We start from the raw sequence: 23518 nt of genomic DNA, 5'->3' as shown, positions 1-23518 counted from the left end.
CACACACACACACATACACACACACTGTCATAAAATTAAGTTCTTCTTCACTTTGTAGTTGTGAACAATTACTGACTGTAGTTTATCTGTTTCTCTACATACCTTTTTAGCCTGCTTTCACCCTGTTCTTCAATGGTCAGGATCCCCACAGATCAGTTATTATTTAGGTGGTGGATGATTCTCAGCACTGCAGTGACACTGACATGGTGGTGGTGTGTTAGTGTGTGTTGTGCTGGTATGAGTGGATAAGACACAGCACTGTCACTGCTGGACTGAGATTAGTCCACCAACCAAAAATATATCCAGCCAACAGCGCCCCATGGGCAGCGTCCTGTGATCACTCAAACAGCAGCAATCGTTCAATGAGCGATCGTCTCTGACTTTACATCTACAAGATGGACCAACTAGGTAGGAGTGTGTAATAGAGTGGACAGTGAGTGGACATGGTATTTAAATCTCCAGCAGTGCTGCTGTGTCTGATCCACTCATACCAGCACAACACACACTAACACACCACCACCATGTCATAGTCACTGCAGTGGTGAGAATGATCCACCACCTAAATAATACCTGCTCTGTGGTGGTCCTGTGGGGGTCCCGACCAATGAAGAACAGGGTAACAAAGCATGCAGAGAAACAGATGGACTACAGTCAGTAATTGTAGAACTACAAAATCCTTCTATATCGCAAGCGAAGTTGATAAAATGGACAGTGAGTGTAGAAACAAGGAGGTGGTTTTAATGTTATGGCTGATTATTGTATTGGGTGCTTTCTAAAAAGCAGTATTTACAAGTAAATCACGGTTAAGTTCAATGTCATTTAAATATTGCTCAATTGGTATTGGGGCCAATATGTGCTAAGAAATCCCTCACACCATTACATCACTACTAGCCTGATCTGTTGACACAAGGCTGGCTGGTCAATTGATTCATGATTTTACGTCACATTCTGAGTCCACTGAAATTTCATTCAAGAATTCAGAAATAAGCATAAGCAAGACATATCAAATCAGCCCATGCTTTCCCAATATTTAACGATCCAGTTTTATTGATCTGTGTCCACTGTAGCCTTAAACATGTGCACCACTCCTTTATGTGTTTCAGTCACACCATTTGATATAAAATCAGTGTATATCAGTGTATAAAATCAGTGATATTAAATTGTATGCTTCCAACTTTGTTGCAAACGTTTAGAAAGAACTTTTTCATGTTTCAGGATGGCTGTGTCCCTCTGCACAGCAAAGTCTATAAAACATATTTTGATGAGTTTGACGTGAATGTAATTTAAAGGCCTGACACTAACCCCACTGAAACATGCACAAGAACATTTTCATGTTTCTATTCACAGCATCAACATCTACAACTTTATTTTTGTTGCCTTTTAATATAGTGTCTGAATAGTTCAACAAGATCAACAAAAGATATGGTTCTCCATTATGTTTCTGTGAATACACACTGATCAGCCATAACATTAAAACCACCTCCTGGTTTCTACACTCACTGTCCATTTTATCAGCTCCACTTACCATATAGGAGCACTTTGTAGTTCTACAATTACTGACTGTAGTCCATCTGTTTTTCTACATACCTTTTTAGCCTGCTTTCACCCTGTTCTTCATTGGTCGGGACCTCCACAGGACCACCACAGAGCAGGTATTATTTAGGTGGTGGATTATTCTCAGCACTGCAGTGACACTGACATGGTGGTGGTGTGTTAGTGTGTGTTGTGCTGGTATGAGTGGATCAGACACAGCAGCGCTGCTGGAGTTTTAAAATACTGTGTCCACTCACTGTCCACTCTATTAGACACTCCTACCTAGTTGGCCCACCTTGTAGATGTAAAGTCAGAGACGATCACTCATCTATTGCTGCTGTTTGAGTTGGTCATCTTCTAGACCTTCATTAGGATGCTGCCCACAGGGCGCTGTTGGATGGATATTTTTGGTTGGTGGACTATTCTCAGTCCAGCAGTGACAGTGAGGTGTTTAAAAACTCCATCAGTATTGCTGTGTCTTATCCACTCATACCAGCACAACACACACTAACACACCACCACCATGTCAGTGTCACTGCAGTGCTGAGAATGATCCAGCACTCATATAATACCTGCTCTGTAGTGGTCCTGTGGGGGTCCTGAAGATTGAAGAACAGCATAAAAGGGGGCTAAAAAAGCATGCAGAGAAACAGATGGACTACAGTCAGTAATTGTAGAACTACAAAGTGCTTCTATATGGTAAGTGGAGCTGATAAAATGGACAGTGAGGTTAGAAATAAGGAGGTGGTCATAATGTTATGCCTGATGTGTACGCACATGTGGATATAAGTATATTACGTAACAAAAACAAAAGCACTTGAATACTTGGTTCCCCCACAGAATACATATTTATAAAGAAAATAAAAACATTTTGGACCTGTGGTTGAGTGGAGTGGAGTAAGAGCAATTCATAAAAAGGTGCTTGACTGTGTAATTATGCAAACATCTCACTTTTAGGTTTTGCAATAAAAGGAAGAAAATCTCTTAAGTTCCCTCCCACCAACAAGAACATTTTCATGAGTGGCACACACACAACTGGGACTCCAATATGAGCCTCAGCTACAGGGCACAGTCAAAAAGAAAATCCCTGAAAAACTTCCTTGGCAAAGCTTATTCTGTGGGAATTGGACCAATTACCACAGCTTTGAATTTTGTCAAATTAATGAAAGCGAGCTGTGAGAAAATGGCCTTAAACCCTCCACCTGTTCCTTGGAATCAGTCCCAACAGCTTTTTTCAAATATGCTTTTGACAGCACGATATGTTTTTGACAGCATGTTTCTTTGGAAACAGGTGCCTTAAATGCACAGTTATCAAACCTATTCCTACAAAAAACAGGCTGCTATTTTGTTCTTGAAATTATTCCAATTTTTCTATTTAGAGTATAAACCTTAAAAGCATGGTGTACATTTTATATGTCATTTTTCCGGACTATCTTCATATACAAAACTAAACACTTTAGTTTTAAGCTTAGTTTTAACAGGATTAGTTTTAGTTGTGCAGGAAAAGTTTTTTCAGCAGTTTCTCATTATTTAATGCTTTTTGTGATACTACAAATAATATTTAATTAAATAAACATGTTTCAGATATATGCACAAATAAATTGTATTTATGGCACAGTGGTGAAACACGCTAGCATACCAGAGCTGACATTTTGCACCCGTCGGTTCGAAACACAGCTCTGCCATCTGCCAGGCAGGGCGCCTGGGCCTTGTTCTAGGGGGGGATGGGGGGGGGGGGGGTGTGCTGGAGGGGATTCCTCATAACTGATGTAATTACGACCTCTGCTGGCTGATTAATAGACCACTGAAGTCGTGCGTCATTCTGTAGTCCTCGTTATGCCCATATTTGGAGACCCGGGTCTAACTCAGATTTCCTATGGGAAAAATAAACGGGGTTTTCAAAAAATCGACTCTAACGCATCCTGTGCTAAATAAACATTTTCAGAACCCTGTACGTTTTGTCCTGTGTACATTTTTCTCCTGTACATCACTGGATCCTCTGAATTACGAGGTTGTTAAAGGGTTGTAATACTAATAATGCTACACGAAAGCTAATGCTACTGCACATTAATTAGACGTCACTGAACTACACCAATCAAATCAATGGAATGAGCGGCTCGCTTTTGGTGAGTACAACCAAAAGCGTAACACCCGACCATCCTCGCTTTCTACTTTAATGTAGCTACAGTGGGGTCAAAAAGTATTTAGTCAGCCACTGATTGTGCAGGTTCTCCTACTTAGAAAGATGAGAGAGGTCTGTAATTTTCATCATAGGTACACTTCAACTATGAGAGACAAAATGAGAAAAAAAAATCCAGGAAATCACATTGTAGGATTTTTAAAGAATTTATTCGTAAATTATGGTGGAAAATAAGTATTTGGTCAATAACAAACAAGCAAGATTTCTGGCTCTCACAGACCTGTAACTTCTTCTTTAAGAAGCTCTTCTGTCCTCCACTCGTTACCTGTATTAATGGCACCTGTTTGACCTCGTTATCTGTATAAAAGACACCTGTCCACAGCCTCAAACAGTCAGACTCCAAACTCAACCATGGCCAAGACCAAAGAGCTGTCGAAGGACACCAGGAAGAAAATTGTAGACCTGCACCAGGCTGGGAAGAGTGAATCTAAAATAGGCAAGCAGGTTGGTGTGAATAAATCAACTGTGGGAGCAATTGTAAGAAAATGGAAAAGGGAGTGACCTAGCCAGTCTCCAGACCTCAACCCCATAGAAAATTTGTGGAGTCCGTGTTGCCCAGCGACAGCCCCAAAACATCACTGCTCTAGAGGAGATCTGCATGGAGGAATGGGCCAAAATACCAGCTACAGTGTGTGCAAACCTGGTGAAGACTTACAGGAAACGTTTGACCTCTGTCATTGCCAACAAAAGTTATGTTACAAAGTATTGAGTTGAACTTTTGTTATTGACCAAATACTTATTTTCCACCGTAATTTACAAATAAATTCTTTAAAAATCCTACAATGTGATTTCCTGGATTTTTTTTTCTCATTTTGTCTCTCATAGTTGAAGTGTACCTATGATGAAAATTACAGACCTCTCTCATCTTTCTAAGTAGGAGAACCTGCACAATCAGTGGCTGACTAAATACTTTTTGACCCCACTGTACCTACTAAAAATATCAACCAAAACTTGTGAATATCACTGCACTTTTACACTGGTGAATCGCGCTGCTTCGTGCGGTTATTTAAGAGGCTTATAAAAGAAAAAAAAAAGAAAACATTAAGAAGCTTCCAGTTTAGTGACGTCAATTCAGTGCGCAGTAGCATTAGCTTACATGTAGCAATATTCATATTTTGACTCTTTAACGACTTCATAATTCAGAGGATCCAGTGATAATAGACAGAAGAATCTCCATAAAACAAAACGTAACAGCTTTGGAAAAAATTTTTATGACTACAGGATGCGAGAGAGGAAATTTGCGAAATCTCCATTCATATTTCCCATTCAAAATTTCTCTTAGACCCGGGTTACCAAATATGGGCATAACAACATGGCGTGGCCTACAAAATGACGAAACGACTTCAGTGGTCTATGATGCCTGCACAGAGTTGAGGGGTTTCTCTCCATACACAAAGCTGATCCGCATATGAACTTGCCTTATGCAGGTGAAAAGATGTGGTCGATACTGCACACGTGTCGGAGGGGGTGTGTGTTAGTCACGGCTCTCCTTAGTCAGAGTGGAGATCAACATCAGTAGAGAAAAAGCGTGATGTGATTGGGTAATTGGATATGACAATATTGGGAGGAAAATTAGGGGGAAAATGCAAAAAAATTGTTGACCAGGCAAAGCGGTTGATGAAAATGAGCTGAACATTTTTGTAAAAAAAAATGATGAGGGTGAATACATTTAAGGTGTACAAGGCATCAAGAAAGAGTGTGTACATGTGTATGTGTGTGTGTGTGTGTGTGTGTACTGACCTGAATGTCTGTGAGTTCCTTTTGCAGTCTTGAGACGAGTGAAGAGCAGTTACCTTCACAGGGAATTTGAAGATTCTAATGCAAACCATGTAGAGATAAAACATAAATGCCACTGATTACATTCTGAGTGTGTAAATGCTAATAGCTCAGACTCAGCTCACCTCATCCTGGTACAGAATTCTCCCGACTGGACTGACCACACATGCTGTACCAGAGCCAAACATCTCCTTCACGCGGTTCTCCTCCAGAGCCAGACGCAGATCAGCCATGGTCAGGTACCGCTCTGAGACTTTAAACTCCCCCTGTGCAGAGCAACATACGAAACTCTTACAGTTGGTTTGATTCGGTTGGAATTGGAACTGGTTTTGGATTGGTGGGTGGCCTTCGCTCTAATGCAGTTCCAGATTTTGTTTACACCTTATTATTCAACACAGCATGGTTGTTGGTGGTGAGCATGTCATCTAATCATCTGCTAATCTACTATGATTTTCAACCACATCAGTCTTAGAGAGTTTACAAAATCTAATATTTTTGACTGAATGTGCACAAACACACTTTAAAATATTAAAGTTAAAATGTGCTTCAAGTCCTACCCATTTGCGTGTAAGTTCCAAAATGCTCTGCCTTGTAATGCCTGGTAATATAATCCCATCAAGAGGAGGTGTAGCAAGTTCTTCCTCTGAAAACAACAACATAAAAGGGGGGGTTGGTTGATCTAAAATATTTTTAAGAAATAACCTAAAAATTAGGAAGGTTAGGGGGCAGTAAAAGTGCTAATTAGTGAGTAGGCACACCTTTGGTGCTAATTTATGCCCCTATATATCCCCTGTGTTTGAATTCCGTTTTAAATATTAAAATTCTAGTATTTTTGAGAAATGAAATTCTTTCAAAAATCTTTCCTGAAAGATTTACTGCTATAATGTTGTAAGAAGTAATTAGCTCACTCAGTAAAACACATTGTACTAGGCAGTGGTGGTTCTATCGGTTGTCCACTAGAGGTCATCGGTACACCAATAAAACAACTGTTTAGAACTAAGACATTTTACCATGGAATAACTTCAAAAGAAAATCTCATTTAAATGTTAAATAATAAAATGTAATTTATCCATTAATACTTATTAAACACTGTATTTTGTTCTGCAAACGGGCACCATCATGAGCAGGCTGGTGTGTTCTTGATAAAGTTAGTGCTATTCAGTGTAGGTTTTATAGGGACCTGAGCTTGATTCCTGCTTCTGTTAAGTATTAACTCTATTTCCTATGTACATGTGAGTTTTCTCGTATGTGTAAGTACAGGCAATAAGTAGGTGGATACATTTAATTATTTTGTATTTAAAATTTTATCCTAATTAAAATAATGGTGGTCCAAAGTCTACCATAGACGGGAATAGTCTGGATAGGAACAGATTCTGGACAGGGCACCAGTACATTGTAGGGCATCACATTATTTACTCATGACACAGAGGAGTAATTCAGAGTAGCTATTCCACCTATCTATTATTTTGTCATGAGAAGGGTTGACACATTATGTGTACAAGAGACCAAGTGGAGGGGGAGTAAGGCTAGGAGCATTGGAGAAGGGGGGGGGGGGGGGGGGGGGGTAACATTTTGGGATATTTTTTACTTCTAAAACTAAAGCAATTCATTTTTCACCCACATGAGACACATGATTAGTCTCCCTAACTACGCATACATGCACGTTTAATGTTATCCAGTTCAGTCTAAAAAACAATGACTGCTGTTATAGGACATGGGTGTGTGTGACTTTAAGCGCGGTGTATAGTGGGAGATGCTCTGTTCACAGTATCACTATAAGTGAGTCAGGAGTCGATTCGTATGAAGCGAAGGTCGGCACACGAAAGGGGGCGCATGTCCAAAAAGGTTGAAAACCCCTGTGATAGAGTGATGAGTCTGAAGCTGTAAATTAAGGGAGTGATAAATGTCATCAGTGCATATGCTCCACACATGGGTTGTAAGATGGAGAAGAAAGATTTCTAAAGTGAGTTAGATGAAGCAGTGGGATGGTACCTAAAGAAAAGAGAGCTTTGATTGGAGCGGACTTCAATAGGCATGTTGGTAAAGGAAATAGAGGAGAGGACGTGTGGTATTGTATTAGGAAATCCGGAGTGGTGGAGAAGTATGTGAGGGTGGTCCAAGATATGTATGAGGACAGTGTAACAGTGGTGAGATGTGCAGTGGTAATGATGGACAGATTTGCATTAAGGTTCAGCTCTGAGCCTCTGTTTGCAGTGGTCATGGACAGGCTGACAGAAGACATTAGGCAGGAGTCTCCATGGAATATGAAGTTTTTGGATATCACTGTAATTTTTAGTGAGAGTACAAAGCAGGCTGAGCCTGGAGAGATGAAGGTATGTATTGGAGAGAAGGGGGATGAAAGTAAGCAGGAGTAAAACGTGTGTGAATGAAAGTGGGGGGGCAAAAGTTGAAGATTAGGTTGCAAGGAGTTGAGGTGATGAAAGGGGGCAAATTGAAATACATGGGGCCAACAGAGTAATAGAGAGCGTGGTAGAGAGGTGATGAGGGTGCAGGCAGCGTACAGTATATGGCGTAGAGTGGCGTGATTTGTGATAAAAGGGTTTCTGCCAGAGTGAAAGGGAAATTTTAGTGAGGAGAGATTGAGATGGTTTGGGCATGTACAGAAGAGGGATGGGATTTGTATCAGGATAAGGGTGCTGAGGATAGAGCTGCCAGGCAAGAAGAGGAGATGAAGGCCAAAAAGGAGGTTTATGGATGTGGAAAGGGAGGGCATGCAGGTAGATGGGGTGACAGAGGAGCTTGCTCAGGACAGAACAAGATGGAGACTAATGACCCACTGTGGTGACCCTAGATGGAAATGTTTTATTGGAAAAGTCTTGTTCTACAGAATATTTGATGCCATTTAAAGAAGGTTTCATTACCTCCATTTTCATTCATCCAGTAGAGAAAAACATTCATTGTTCCAACTTCCGTGATCTGATGATCATCCCCATACAGCCAGAGCACTTGCTGACAGCCGTAGTCCATCGCCTCATACTGAGCACAGATAGAAGCTCCATAGTTCCTGTGAATAAAGAAGCTTTCATGGTACAGCATCGTCCTGAACAGGGTGTTCTGGATCTATTGTTATCAACACTAACACAGCCATTCTATCACTTCGTAAATACCAATACATTAACATCTTTGCACACCCATTCTGTGTGAATAAAATAAATAATATTGCAAATAATTTGGAAATATTCACTAAAAATGACAACACAAAGCTAAAGTAATACAGTGGAATCATTATTCAGACCATTTGACTTTTGCAGACCTTTTTACCCATATATTTACACTAATTCACTCATTGTGATGACAGGAAAAAAGGTTTCAGAGTTTTAGTTTTTTTTTTACAAAAAACTTTAATCTCTTATATACAAAAGTATTTGGATTTTTTACTGTGGCAATTCGAATTGTGGCCAGGTGCATCCTGTATGTTTCTAGAACTTAACCACCAGTTGTAATTTGAATTAGATCTAGTTTGGAAAAATACACACCCGAGTCTGTAAGGACCCGAAATTTAAACTGTGGCGTCAGGAGAAAAAACAAGCCACAAAATCCCGTGAACTGTCTGTGGATCTTCAGGATTGTATGGCATTTGTGGCAAGGCAAAGATCAGGGCGAGAATATAAAACAATATTTAAGACTGAGTGGTACCAGGACCACAATCAAACAATCATTTTAAACTTGAATAAGAATAAGGCACAAACCTGAAGCCTCACAAAGTTAGCCATCTGGCCAAATTAGGCATTCAGGCAATGCCTGATTTGGTCAGGGAGATAAGAAAGAACCCAATGGTCACTAAAAGTCCTGTGCAGATGGAAAAACCTGTTTGACACTTATCCCTGCAGAACTTCATAAATCAGGCTTTTATGGCAAAGTGGCGAGATGGAAGCCACTGTTGAATATTATACCAGGAAAGCAGAATCAGAACAACAATACCACAACAATCATGGCTCACAAGTGAATATTATACATAACAGACACCCTATTGATTATGAGACTGGTTGCAGGGAAAAGCTAATCTCTTGCTGTAGTTCACCTTTTCACCACTAGAGCTAAATTTGACCCTATTCACCATTAATGAGCGCTTGGTAGATTGGAAAATTGGATTGGATTGGATGTCAGTGTTGTAAGTTTCGAAAGTACACTTACCTATTAAAGGCTTGAGACTAGGGCTGTCGAAGTTAACGCGATAATAACGCATTAACGCGATCTCAATTTAACACGATTAAAAAAAATAGTGCCGTTAACGCAAATTCTATTTGGCTCTGCGAGTCATCCGTAGTTCATGTTGAGACTTGACCGTGCACGGCATCTCTCATTAAGACAGCGTTTCTCAAATGTAACCGAGCGTCGTAGTGATGCACTTTCTTAATAAAGAAATAAATACACGGTATATACACAAGTTGTCGCGAGCAGAACACTTTTATTACTTTTTCTGTTACGGTACCGAATAGTGGACAGCTAGAGTCGTTAGCCAAGCATGCTATTCCATGAACTATGGAAGCCCCAAAGGGTCAAAACACACTCACTTCGTGTAGAAACGTCCATCAAACCATTGTCACGATACAACCACAGAAAAGTCTGTTACAATAACTACGCCTTATCCCACCTAAAGCACCGCTGATCTACAATGTTTGCTGATGGAGAAATTTTAACCTACAATCTGACATTTATACGAAGTCAAGGGTCTCTGCTGGATAGTATTACTGCCTAGTATGTGAGTGAATAAAACTCCCTTACAGTTTTCTCTTGTCCCAGCAGTTTTTAACATCAGTACATTTAGCATAAAATGTGTTCACCATTTTAATTGTAACATTTCACTTAAAAATCCTTGTTTTCTATAACATTTACACAGATTTTTTAAAAATGCGATTAATCGCGATTAACTATATGAAATTCTGAGATTAATCGTGATTAAATTTTTTTATCGTTTGACAGCCCTACTTGTGACATTGAAGATATTTGCGTAAGTGCAAGTTTGATGGCCTGAGTAATTATGTTAATGTATTACTGAAGGCTTTTGACCAGCAGCTGATAATATGAAGAAATGTCCACTGCTTTAGTACCTGGAAATCCATTACCTTGCATCATGTTTCTGTGGAAACCTACCAGACAGTTTTGAAACGTTTATTGTATTTAGTTAAACCCTAAACATGCTTCCTGGTCAATGTTAGGAGTTTAGAACTTTGTCTTGTTAGTGTCCATTTAATGAAAACATTGTTAATTTCTTGCTATTATACACCGACAAGGCATAACATTATGACCACTGACAGTATAACACTGATTATCTCTTTATCGTGGCACCTGTTAGTGGGTGGGATATATCAGGCAGCAAGTGAACTAGTACCTAAGCATTGTTGCAGACCATGTACACCCTTTCATGGAAACGGTATACCCTGATGGCTGTGGGCTCTTTCAGCAGGATAATGCGCCCTGCCACAAAGCAAAAATGGTTCAGGAATGGTTTGAGGAGCACAACAACCAGTTTGAGGTGTTGACTTGGCCTCCAAATTCCCCAGATCTCAATCCAATTGAGCATCTGTGGGATGTGCTGGACAAACAAGTCTGATCCATGGAGGCCCCACCTCACAACTTACAGAAGTTAAAGGATCTGCTGCTAACATCTTGGTGCCAAATATCACAGCACACCTTTAGGGGTCTAGTGGAGTCCATGCTTTGACTGGTCAGGGCTGTTTTGGCAACAAAAGGGGGACCAACACAATATTAGGAAGGTGGTCATAATGTTATGCCTAATCTGTGTATTTAACAAATGTAAACAGCGTGCCTAAACCTACTTGGGTTAACTAAAACAGTAAAGAAGTATTAAATAATGTGCATATTTCTTTGTCTTGCATAATGTTTTGTCCAAAACATTTGCAACATAAGTCATAGCAACAACTAGCAGCTAGCATGTAGGCTAAAAACTGTAAGGTAAAGCTAAGATTAAATGCTAAAGCCTGAAGAGCTACAAAACAAAAAAAAATCAAACAGACAGGGGAAAGTCCCCCTTATAGTTAAGTTGGCTTCATCTGCCCCACCTCAATAAAATGAAAGATAAATAAATCAATATTGTGTATATGTATAGTGAAACTCAAATTTATATTTACATTAAATCCTTTTGATTACAACTAAATAACTTATTTATTATTGATCATTAATTGATGTTATTTTGATCAAATTATTAGTACTAAAACAACAAATTTTATTACAAATTAAGCTTATTTTTCTTATTTTCAGTTTTACACAATAGATAAACTCAATGTGCAATAAATACAGTTAAAATGTTAGAATGAGGGCACTCAGGTGATGCAGCGCTAAAACACACTAGCACACCAGAGCATCTCCAACTTGTATGTTTGAATTTCAGCTCTGCTACCGGCAAGCTGGGCACCTACACAGACAATGATTGGCTCATCCGTTGGGTTGGATTGTCTGAGGGTATTCTTTATAGCTGATGCATTTACAACTTCTGTTAACTGAGCACAGAGAGAGGGAAAACTGAGATTTCTGTACGTGATAATTAGCACCACACAAACTTGCCTCATGCAGGTGAAAAGCAGTCAGCTACTGTTCACGTGTTGGAGGGGGCGTGTGTTAGTCACAGCCCTCCTCGGTCAGAAGTGGAGGTCAGCAGCAGTAGAGCAAGCGAAATGCAATTGGGTAATTAAATACGACTAGATTGGAGGGAAATTGGGAAAATTCAGTCACAACAGTCAGAAACCCCTGCAGTAAGATGTCAAACTTGTCAAAGACCCAATGTGTTCACTTACTATAAAAAAAAATACACAAATTGTAGTCCTGGAAGAACACAACAGACAAAACCACTGCTCCCAAAAACATTGCTGCATGTCTATAAGTTTAAAAAAAGAACATCTGGATGTTTTACAAAGTATTGGAGTTTTGTGCACAGAAGGGATAAAAGTAGTCTGTCTTTTTATCTTACCCTCCCATTTTGCAGTCTCCCGTTCCGCCCTTCCAGGCCCTGATGTATTTGCAGTCAGCCCACAGAGACACAGATTTGCCTCCTGTGCTGAAATAGGAGCCAACCGGACTGAGAATCGCAAACAGCAAGGCACGGGAAGACTTCTTCACACCTAGTGAGGGCTACACACACATACATTTTAATTTTTTGGTCCATCTGAGATGAATTTGGTTGGATTTCTGCATTAAATTGATGCATTGGCTTTTTAATGGACTTCCAGGTTGCATTTCTTAATGCAGTAGACTTAATGCATGTTATCATCGTTTTTAAAACAAAAATAAAAGTTTCATAGTTTTTAATATTAATACATTAATTAATTTAAATGTAAAAAAGTGTATTTAAAATATAGGCTTTTAGGCTTTAGGAATTAAACCCTGAGCCCTTGTGTAGAAAGATATATTATTAAGGATCATTATAATTATGCACAGGCATTTAGTTGTGGCTGATTAGTCTCTGACTTCTTTATGTAGAACTGGTTCAGTTTGGGCAAAGTTTAAGACCGTCTTGTTTAAATGCAATATTTTATTGTCCATCACATGTACACAACTTGTAGAGCTGTGATCAAAACTTGACTGGATTTTTTTCCCAAGCAACTACGTTAATAATTTACTTTTTTATTTTGGTTTTGACTCAGCAGCAGCTTACCATACATGGCCTTCATTTCATGGTTTAATCACAAGGCTGTTGGAATTTTTTTTCAAACCACATAGAACCTTTTGATCTCTCAGAGCCTGAGACACAGTTGGTTTGGTTGCCAAATGCACCACTGCTGTACTTTTCAAAATGGTTAACTTTAATCCCAAACTATGTGGTGAAACACACAGGTGATCCTGGCAAACTTCAGATCAGAAACAATGTTTGTTTTTTTGGAGAGTAGTGTTAATCATGTTATTGAAGTCAGAAGTTTACATACATTTGTAGATGAGATGTATTTAATGGCATTTATATATTTTTTGCAAATCTGATTTATTAAAAATAGTTCTGCAGAGTTGGGATTTACATACAGTAAATTAGGTTATAAGATAAACTTGTACATATAAGCCAAAAGCAGTGCAATGGGAAAGTCTAGAAAGCTGTGTACAGATCTTAGAGGGTCACACAACTGTCTATAACTACAAAGCACATGAAATAGTCATTAAAATGTTTGCCAATATTGGAAAAACTCAAACTGTTATTTTATACAAAAAAAAAAAAACATGTTCTGATGGTCAGATGTCAATACAACAATCACTTAAACAGAAGTGTAATCAATCAGAAGCTGCTGGAACACAGTTGACATTGTAGCCTGGCTTCATACTGCCATTGGCTTCAAGGGTGCCATGCAAAAACAGCTCCTTTTTTAAAACTGGCACATTAGAGCTTGACTGATGTTTGTTGCAGATTACTTGGACAAAAAAATCTAATAACTATAGAACCTAAAAACAGACATTTTGGTTAAGCTGTGCAACTCATTTGCAATGACAGATAGGACATTATGTGAGTTATGTAGGTACGGTAAAGATGGTAGTCAGTCAGTAGCTGTACCTGAACATGAGAAAATGAGGTTTATTTTTGTCTTCACTGAAAAAATCATAAAAAAAAACTTTCCAGGGAATCAAACCCAGGTTATTTGAGCTGTAAGGCAACAGTGCTACCCACTGCACCACTGTGCCACCTAATCCATTTCAAACATCGTTGAGATAGGAGACCTGCTTCTATGTTTATCATCTAACCACTGGCAAATAGTTAAGATGCATTTTTAGTTTGTTACAAATCATATGCAATAAGATTTTTAAATGTTTGAGGCAAAACACAAAGACAGCTGGGCTTCCAGCAGACTCTGGTAAAAACAACCATACACACCTCAGTCCCGATGAATGTGGGCCGGATATACAGGCTAGCAGAGTCTGACTGAGGGACCCAGTCCTGATCCACTTCAACCAGTTTCCTGATGCACTCCAAGAACTCAGCACCATCAAAAAGCTGCAAAACAGACAAGCAAAACAGATCAAACACTTGTTACAGACTACTTGTATTTATAATCTTTACACTTTACACAATTAAAATGTAGTTTTAGTTGGCGTTTCAGTTGGTGTTTAGTTTGTGTTGGTAAATATTGGGTCAGTGTGATGACATTGGTCCTTAAATACACAGTCCAGCAGTGTCGACAGTATCAGGGCTATTAAATTCTACTGACACATGTGTTAAATGAGAAAATCATATGGAAAGATGTGGGCCATGCCAAAATATTTTTCTATAACAACTTACTACAGACCACAGTTCTGTAAGGAAACTGAAAAAAGTCTCGGAAAACAATATTTAAATATAATACTTCTGGTACTTACTGGTGTTAGCAATTACAGCATCTAGATATGTGTGGTTACAAATAGTATGTTTCAAATTTTGGGCTGAATTTGGGCAGCTTATACCATTCTTCATGACAGAACCTATCAAGCTCTGCCCTCTTCAAGTCTCACAGATGTTCAATGGTGTTTAAGTCTAGGTTTTGGCAGAGCCAATCAAGGACATTTGCTTTGACTGTATGTTTTGGGTCTGAGTTTGTGTGTGCTCTGGAGGAGGGTTTCTACAAAGATGTTCTTGCAATTGGCTGCATTTATCGGTCCCTCATTTCTTACCAGTCGCCCTTACCAAGATGCTGTTACCACCTTGTTTTAGTATAGAGTATAGTATATTTTCATCTAATTAGACACAAGACTAAGTCTGTTTCCTTGTGTTGTCAGAATACTTTACAAGCTGTTTTGCAAACTCCATAAGTCATATACTGTTATGGGCTTTTTACTTAACAGTGGCTTCTGTTTTGCCACTCGACCGACCATAAAGGTCTGATTTATGTAGTGCTGCAGAGATGATTTTCTGCACAACAGGTATTCTCCTCTCTGCACAGGACATTTGGAGCTCTTTTAGAAAAATGTTCAGTTAATTTTTACCTTCCTGACAAAAGCCTTTCTTGCCCAAATGCCTAATTGTACCAACACTCAGAGCTCTTACAGGTTTAGATATTTTATATCCTTGCTCTGATTTTGCCTTGCCATAATCAGATCAACAGCCAGTTCCTTTGACTTCATGGCTTAGTTTTTGTCCTGACAATACAGTGTAAATTGTGGGCCCTAATGGATGGGCCATTGTGAATGGAGTTCACTTTGCATTATGGGTGATTAATTGCATATTTGTACATAAAATGGCAATTACATCATTTCAAAATCAAATTCATAACACTATAAAGTGTGGGGGAAATACAAGGCATTTTTAATGTGAAACTGAAAAAAATGGACCCACTTACTGGTAGACAGGCTCTATGAGCGGACTTCAACATGCGCTTCATGTTCAGCAAAGGCCTGAAAAGACGCACTTTGTTATCCTTCCCCCTGTATGCCTTCATGCCTTCAAACAGCTAAAAGTCAGATAAGTCAAATAAAAGCAATAAAGTTATATTTGCAAATATGCCTTTTAGATTATGTATGTTGCAAATAATTGTGATTATAATAACTGTATGAAAATGTCATGATATGGTCTTATAGCCAAAGATCACAGTTCTCAGTGCATAATGATAACAACTACAACCACAGATATTAAAAATAGTTTATTTGTTTTAGTTTTGAGAATATTTGAAATGTTGTCCTATTAATTGTTAATTTCAATTTTTAGTCATTTAAAGAATTTACAGCAAATTATCATGGTTTTAAATTCTCAAGGTTATGTTTTATTATATAGACACTGCTATGCCTATTTTAGATCCCTATCCTAGTAAGCTCTCACACCCTTATATTTAATACATATATTTTATATATTTGTCACATGAGCCCCTGTGCTCTGAGGAACTTTGTGTGCCACGCCCACCTCCACAAGAGCACGCTCAGTCCTGGGTCAATGCCCCTTTTGTCATTGGTCCTCTGCCACTAATTAGCTCCAGCTGCCCCTATTTATGAGGGAAGCTGGAGGACTGAGGGGGAGATTATTATGTAACGCTTTAGGGCTAAGACGGACAGGAGGGGCGGACACACACACACACACACACACACACACACACACACACACACACACACACACACACACACACACACACACACACACACACACACACACACACACAGAGCTGCGAATAACTAAAGTATATTTATTAATAAACAAAAGACAGGTACAACAAGACAAGCGAACACACAGAGCTAACAAACAGAGCTAACACATGGAGGTTAAACAAACAAAAGGCTAATGCTAACAAACAGAAAAAAGGTTAAACAAACAGGATACTAGAACTAAACAAACTAAACAGGACAAAACATACTAAACAAGCTAACATGCTAAACAGGCTAATGGACGAAACAGGATTAAACAGATAAAAACAGGACTACAGGCTAAGTAAGGTAAACAGACCAAACAGAACTAAACATACAAAACAGAGCTAACAGGATAAAACAAACAAACCAAAACCAAGCGAAGGGAGGCAGACAGACAGAGATCCAGTAAACCGACAGGGGTCAGGCAAAATGCAAGCAAATACAGACATGAAAAAAATCTCCACCCCAGTCCTCCAGCTTCCCTCATGAATAGGGGCAGCTGGAGCTAATTAGTGGCAGAGGACCAATGACAAAAGGGGTGTTGGCCCAGGACTGAGCATGCTCTTGTGGAGGTGGGTGTGGCACACACAGTTCCTCAGAGCACAGGGGCTCAAATGTGACAAATATATTATTATTCATTCATTCATTGTTTGTTGTACCACGTTTTATCCTATTAAGGGTTGCACTGGATCTGATTTACTGGGCAAAAGGCAGGAAACACCCTAAACAGGTTGCCACGTCATCACAAGGCAAACACACATACACACATTCACATACACAGTCATACCTAGGGGGACTTTAGTATCTCCAATTAACCTGACTGCTTGTCTTTGGATTGTGGGATGAAAACTGGAGCACACAGAAGAAACCCACACAGACACGAGGAGAACATGAAAACTCCACACAGAAAGGACCCAGACCGCTTCATCTGGGAATCAAACCCAGGACCTTATTGCTGTGAGAAGACGGTGCTACCCAACGAGCTACCAATAATATTATTATTATTATTATTATTATTAATATTAATATCATTATTATTTGTGATGACCTGTAGCTGGTCCCCACAAAGATCTTACTATGTGTAGATAGTTATTCTGCATTCAGCATATTATTATTATTATAATTTTTTATAGTCTCTTTACGAGTGGATAGCACATTATATTAAAATGTATGTTTTAAATGCAATATTGGATCAATAATTACTGGACGATACAATTTTAAAAATATAAGCAAAGTAAATCTTGTAATGTGTGAAACTAAAGTGAAACATGTGACTGAATATTGCTGAAGTACAGACCTGCACAGCATAGTGCAAAGCAGAGCAGGCAGGGTGGAGGCTCAGGTTACCAAATGGCTGAATGCGAGGCTTTTCCCAGCCTCCCTCACTGCTCCACTCAATGAGCAACATGTGATCTGTGAATTCAGATCCAAATGACAACCTTTTCGGATCAGGTTTGGGTTTGGGACTTTCACACAGCTGAATCATTGTGTCTGCAGCCTGAAATTGAAAAATAAAGACATTTCAACCATACTTGACTAAAACAGAGTGTTAAAATGCTGATAATTTAGAAGATCAGTGAACTATTATCATTTCTGTAAGCTATATGTAAAAATATCTCACTGAGATTTATAGCACTACTGGAGTACACAACCTACAGCAGATCCTCCTGCAGATACTCAGTAATCTCAAAATACCTTTTTTATAGTGCCCTGATCACAGTTAACTATTTAACTCCACTGTAATAAAGGTAACCATCCATAAAATATAAATGATTTCTCATAAAAACAATAACAAAGCTAGCTGTTTACACTTACTGGTAGATATTTAAACCCAGATTTACTCTCATACTCTCTTGTTATATAATTTACATGCTTTTACATTTTCACGTTTGGTTTACATTGCCAAAAAAGCAAAATAAAAGGGTTTCTAATCAGACACAAATACAAAATCTAAATGCAATTCTATAAAAATCCCAATTATACACTTTAAAGCAATCATACTTTCCAAAGGTGCTTTTATAAATTATATTCAGACATGTTGTCAAAAGTTATTAGCACCCTGTCACTTGAGCTTGTTCCTCTTTATATTTTACTTTTTTACACAAATTCTTAAATGATCATCCATCATTTCCACTTTCTCCACAGTGCAAATTTGCTGCGACACAGAAGCCAGTCATTAATCAGTAATCAACAGAGGCAGATCAGAGAATACACAACTGTAATAAGACCAGCAAGTGTTGTCTGTCAGTGTAAAAGGCCATTTAAATTCATTACCAACACTGTAACCTGGTGGGTTGCGACTTGCTAATGAATTGCAAGTCGAAACCCCACACCTGCAAGAATGGAACAGAACTCAGGTGCAGGATGTTTTAACCAAGGTAGAACAATAGTGTGGCTAAAAGCCACTAAGAAGGGACAATCACAAATAAATAAGGTGGCCAAAATAATGGAAACAAAGTAACAGAAGGACTCAAAACATCTAAAGCCAATAACAGAGAAATGAAAGGACCAGGAAAGGGTGCCAATCCATTACAGGGCTTTGGCCATTCCCCTCCTCACCCCAGACATAGCTACTCATGTCGGTGTAGCCCAGCCAGCTGATGGCACAGCTGAAATCGAGGATTGAATAGCACAACTAGTGTAATTAGACCACTGAGCCACCCATGCATCTAGTCTGCTTATCATCTTATAATAACTACACCAAATGATGTCAGGAAACAATATGATAATTTTACATTGGTTAACAATTTGAAGATGAAAGCATTTTGGGTGACTTAATATTTACAAATAGAGACCACTCTTTTGTTTAGTGCACTGAAGAAATTCACACTGATGTCCATGTCTGACATTGCAATTATGATTTTTTTATATTAAACTGCAGGCTCAATTACCTTAATTAATACATCAGTACAATGACATTACTATCACAATTAAACTAAAAAAAGTTTGTTTACCTCTGTTACAAAAAAAGTATCTGAAACAAGTTTCCACACTTGATACTAAATACTGACAAACTTAGTCAGCTAATAAACATTTGTTTTAAGGCGTTGTAGGCATGAAAAAGTTCCACCCTGTAGCTACTCTAAAGCTTTAAACTGTATACTAAATTAGCCTGGAACAACTTATAATCTTCTCTGCACCATAAAGAAAAGCAAAGAGCCAGAGCCAACTGGGCTAAACAGTCATGGGTGTATGCTCACTGCTAGTGTGTAATTCTATGACATGTATGTGTTTTTTGTTGTTTTTGGTAAAGGTCTGGAAGATTTGATTACAGTGAGTCAGAGAGTAAATCTCAATGCAATCAATCCTATTTTATATTATTACCAGAGAAAGCTCATAATTCTAACAGCTAGCATTTTCCTGAAAGACCCCTGATCCCAATGTCATTTAAGCTCCTGGTTATGTTTCACCACACTATACTATTAGTGGAAAAGAACATCCCTCCAGCTCTTTGACCTAGTGCCCTTTAATCCCACTTGTTAAAGGGCTTATCAGCACTGGACATTTTCCAAAAAGACTTTTGAAGGTTTCAGACATCCCTTTTGTGGACATCATTTCTAATTACTGAATGCAGGTGGTTCTCTCACATCTGTTGCTATCAGGTGTATAAAATCAATTACATAACTTTTCAAGAGAAGTTGGGACATTTTGTAAAATGCAATAGAAAAATGCAATGTTGATTCTCTTGAATATTTATTTACCTGACAAAAGTACAAAAAATGCCTGCAACAGTGAAAAAACTTGTTTTAAAATATTTTAAGGGGCCCATAAATTACTAGCTACACCAGAGTACCAAGAGCAGAAAAGCAGAAAAGGGGTAAATGTGATCTTCTGACTTTGGTGATTTAAACTTCCTGCCTCATAATCACCTCTCTGAGTCAGAGGGGGGAGGACTAGAGAAAGCTGGATTGACGGGTCTTGAGAAAGTGGATTCAGTCAGCACAGGACCTTTATCCAGCAAGAGCCAGTGTCATTATAATCTTAACCTAAAGGGGGTCAGCATGCATGCATACATTCCAGCTATTAAATCCCAACCACTTGGAGGAACTCAGAGTGGCCTCTTTAACAATATGGATGTGATACAAATGCTTTGAAGAGCTTATACGAGGACAACAAAACCTGACTGTAAAAAAAAAGCTTTTGTGTTTTCACTCAAGGAACGTTTAACTTATTTTGGTTTACCAACAAAACAACAAAATGCGGCAACTGGACATCTCCCTGAAGGCAAGTGCAGAATCCTACCTAGTAATGTTCACAAAATTATTCCCAATTTTACTCCTCATTTTTGTATGTACAATCATCCCAATTTATTGTCTTTTAAACTTACGGATAAATGTAAGCATTACCTTGAAACTACAAACACTGTAAGCCACATCATTAGAAGTTGTATCGTCTCCTTGGCCCTGAAAATAGAGAAAAGAAAACACAACGTCAACATTAAATAATTTATTATGCACATTAGTTGAACTAGTACAGATAACACTCTAAGCAGTAAAAGTTTGGTTATATTTTTGCTTTAAACATTTATTTCATTAAACCCACATTGACTGTAAATATATATTTTAAAAAAAACATATGTAGAATTAATGCACATGAATTATGCACATAATGAACATGCAGTAAATAATGTAAACGTGTGTAAGGGTTAGCAATTAATGCACATAAATATAGAACATATAAACTTGCATATGTTTAATATATAAATAACAGTCATTTACAGTCAGCATTATCCAGAATTATTGGGATATGCATTGGATTATTGGGAAATATGTTAAATCCTTTAACTAAAGTAAATTTATTCTATATAACCACTTGCTTATTTATTAGCACTAGATCTACTCCTATAAAACACTGAAAAGTTTTATAAACACTGATGAGCCAAAACCTGAGCATCTAATACAAGGACACTTTTGCATCTAATACCAGGACATTAACAGCAGGTCCGTCCATGTGATCTTGAAGGAAACAGGATTTGTTGGACCAGTCAATCTTCTTCTATTCCTCTGATGTCCAGTTGCAATGTCTGCATGTAGGCGTTTTCAATGGTGGGCAAATTAGCATGGGTTCCTTGATTGGCCAGTGACCACACACCCCCATACACAGAACCCACAGTGTAATGCACCACTGTGCCAGCCATTCTATATTGGACATTGTATCCAATCAGTCAGTCATGTGGAAGCAGCATGAAATCATACACACTGTTCAAAACCTTAGTTAACATCAAAAGGGGGAAAAAAACATGATCTGAGTGGCTTTGACCTTGGCACGGTTGTTGGTGCTAGACAGGCTAGTATTACAGAAACAATTTCAGAAGACATCAGGTTACAACCTCGTCAGCCTAGAACATAAGTCTGGATTTACAATGGGTACAGGTGTACCAATGCTGGAGAGCTAGAAAACAAATTGTCGCCTGGTCTACTAAACCTTAATTTTTACTGCAAGGTTTAGATAAGGTTACTGCCAGCCCATCACAGAGCAGACAACTAGGGCAATTTTGGTAGCTCCAACTGGCCTGACTGCATGTCTTTGGACTTGTCGGAGAAAACCAGAGCCTAGTTTATTTTCTGAAATATATTAAAATAGATGTAAATTAAAATATGTATTTATCTCCATGTGTTAAATATCGTGTCCGTCTTTTATAGTGCGTGTAAGCGGAGTTGTTCTCACAACGTGGCTCCGTTTTGAAACTGCATACTACCCTACTAAATAGTATTCTAAAAATAGCTCGGCACCAGAGTTGACCTACTTTTTTACAGACTGTTTAGTATGTTAGTATGGATGGACGTAACCATTTTCCATGGGTGACGTTCAGATTAACGGGCTGCCTCGCTCAAAACTTAAATACATATACGGAAAAAGCATATCTGTCTGAAATAGCTGTTAAATTCAATCAAAAACATCGTTTAAAGAAACACCAAATTATTTTGTTAAACATATTACCCAAAGACAGATGGTAAACTCGCATGTGATGCTGGATAAGGTATTAGTAGTATAATCCACTATTCTGGATAAACATATGGCCATACATGTATGTGTGTTAAATGTAGAACATATTTACTTCGTTAGGAAATGGTTTAATAAAGACAATAAAAAGAAGAGTTGTTTTTTACCTGGATAAACGCCGTTCTCGGTGCTGAAAGACTCGCCATGATGGGAAAAGCAGCTCAGCGCAATGGAGGAGCTGAAGCCGATTAAACGTTCTGCTCTCACCCTCAGCAATTTTATATCCCGTCCTTCACACAATACTACACCAAACCCTAAGCAATAATTAACGTTACCCGCCTCCGAAAAACAAACATTAAAACTCAGAGGCACAACGGACACATTTAAAGCTCCGTTCTTTTATTATTTAATAATTTTGCTTACCACAAGTATTTCATTGCGTGCATGCATGTTTCCTCACACATGCAAACAATTACACTTTCATTGCAACATCCACAGCCCTATCATTCCTGTCCTCACATTACCTCACACAACGACTGCACACTTTTATTCATTCATTTTAATCATTGCTTCATGGGGATCACAGTCGCGGTGGGACCGGTGTCACCCTTTAACACTGAACACAGGGTTATACCACACTCACTCAGACTTAATGTCACATTGAGTGGTGGGAAGTTGGCCCAAATTAAATGCATGCAGGATCAATCCCATGAGCCATGTTGCTCTCACACTACCAGCTCTATCCTACCACCATCATGCCACATGACTGCTCAGGAATGAACAAAAAATAAACCTGTAATAATATATTCAGGGTAGGTAGTTGGTTTAGCAGCTCAGTATGTAATAGTGAGTTGTAGTTCTAGTAGGTCAGTGTGTAATAGTAGGTTGTAAACACAGTAGACTAGTATATTGTAGAAGTAAAGAGTGGGTCAGTATGTAGTAGCAGGTCCAATAGGTCAGTATGTACTAGTTGATTGTAGCCAACTAATCAGTAGGTTGGTAAGTGATAGTAAGTTGTAAGCC

At 38.6% G+C, this 23518-nt stretch overlaps 1 protein-coding gene across 2 annotated transcripts in view; it reads right to left on the bottom strand.

Moving 5' to 3' along the window:
* bcat1 (branched chain amino-acid transaminase 1, cytosolic) overlaps window positions 1-22883 on the bottom strand; it is a 28183-nt gene extending 5300 nt beyond the window's left edge. The window contains exons 1-11 of one of the 2 annotated variants that reach the window (XM_062995599.1): window positions 22663-22883; window positions 20899-20955; window positions 17850-18050; window positions 15778-15888; window positions 14340-14459; window positions 12459-12619; window positions 8392-8534; window positions 6067-6152; window positions 5635-5775; window positions 5474-5548; window positions 3212-3407 (exon numbers count right to left, since the gene is read on the bottom strand). In XM_062995599.1, the coding sequence (XP_062851669.1) occupies window positions 3399-3407; window positions 5474-5548; window positions 5635-5775; window positions 6067-6152; window positions 8392-8534; window positions 12459-12619; window positions 14340-14459; window positions 15778-15888; window positions 17850-18050; window positions 20899-20955; window positions 22663-22701 (1143 nt within the window). In that variant the 5' untranslated portion in view covers window positions 22702-22883 and the 3' untranslated portion in view covers window positions 3212-3398. Of the gene's footprint in view, window positions 1-3211; window positions 3408-5473; window positions 5549-5634; window positions 5776-6066; window positions 6153-8391; window positions 8535-12458; window positions 12620-14339; window positions 14460-15777; window positions 15889-17849; window positions 18051-20898; window positions 20956-22662 lie in introns of those variants that run through there. The other variant, XM_062995591.1, reaches the window with a different exon arrangement.
* Window positions 22884-23518: the final 635 nt, after the last annotated feature.

The sequence above is a fragment of the Trichomycterus rosablanca genome, chromosome 1 (genome assembly GCF_030014385.1).
Source record: "Trichomycterus rosablanca isolate fTriRos1 chromosome 1, fTriRos1.hap1, whole genome shotgun sequence".
Classification (NCBI taxonomy): domain Eukaryota; kingdom Metazoa; phylum Chordata; class Actinopteri; order Siluriformes; family Trichomycteridae; genus Trichomycterus; species Trichomycterus rosablanca.
The sequence above is the reverse complement of the archived record's forward strand: the minus strand, read 5'-3'. Positions and strand labels throughout refer to the sequence as shown.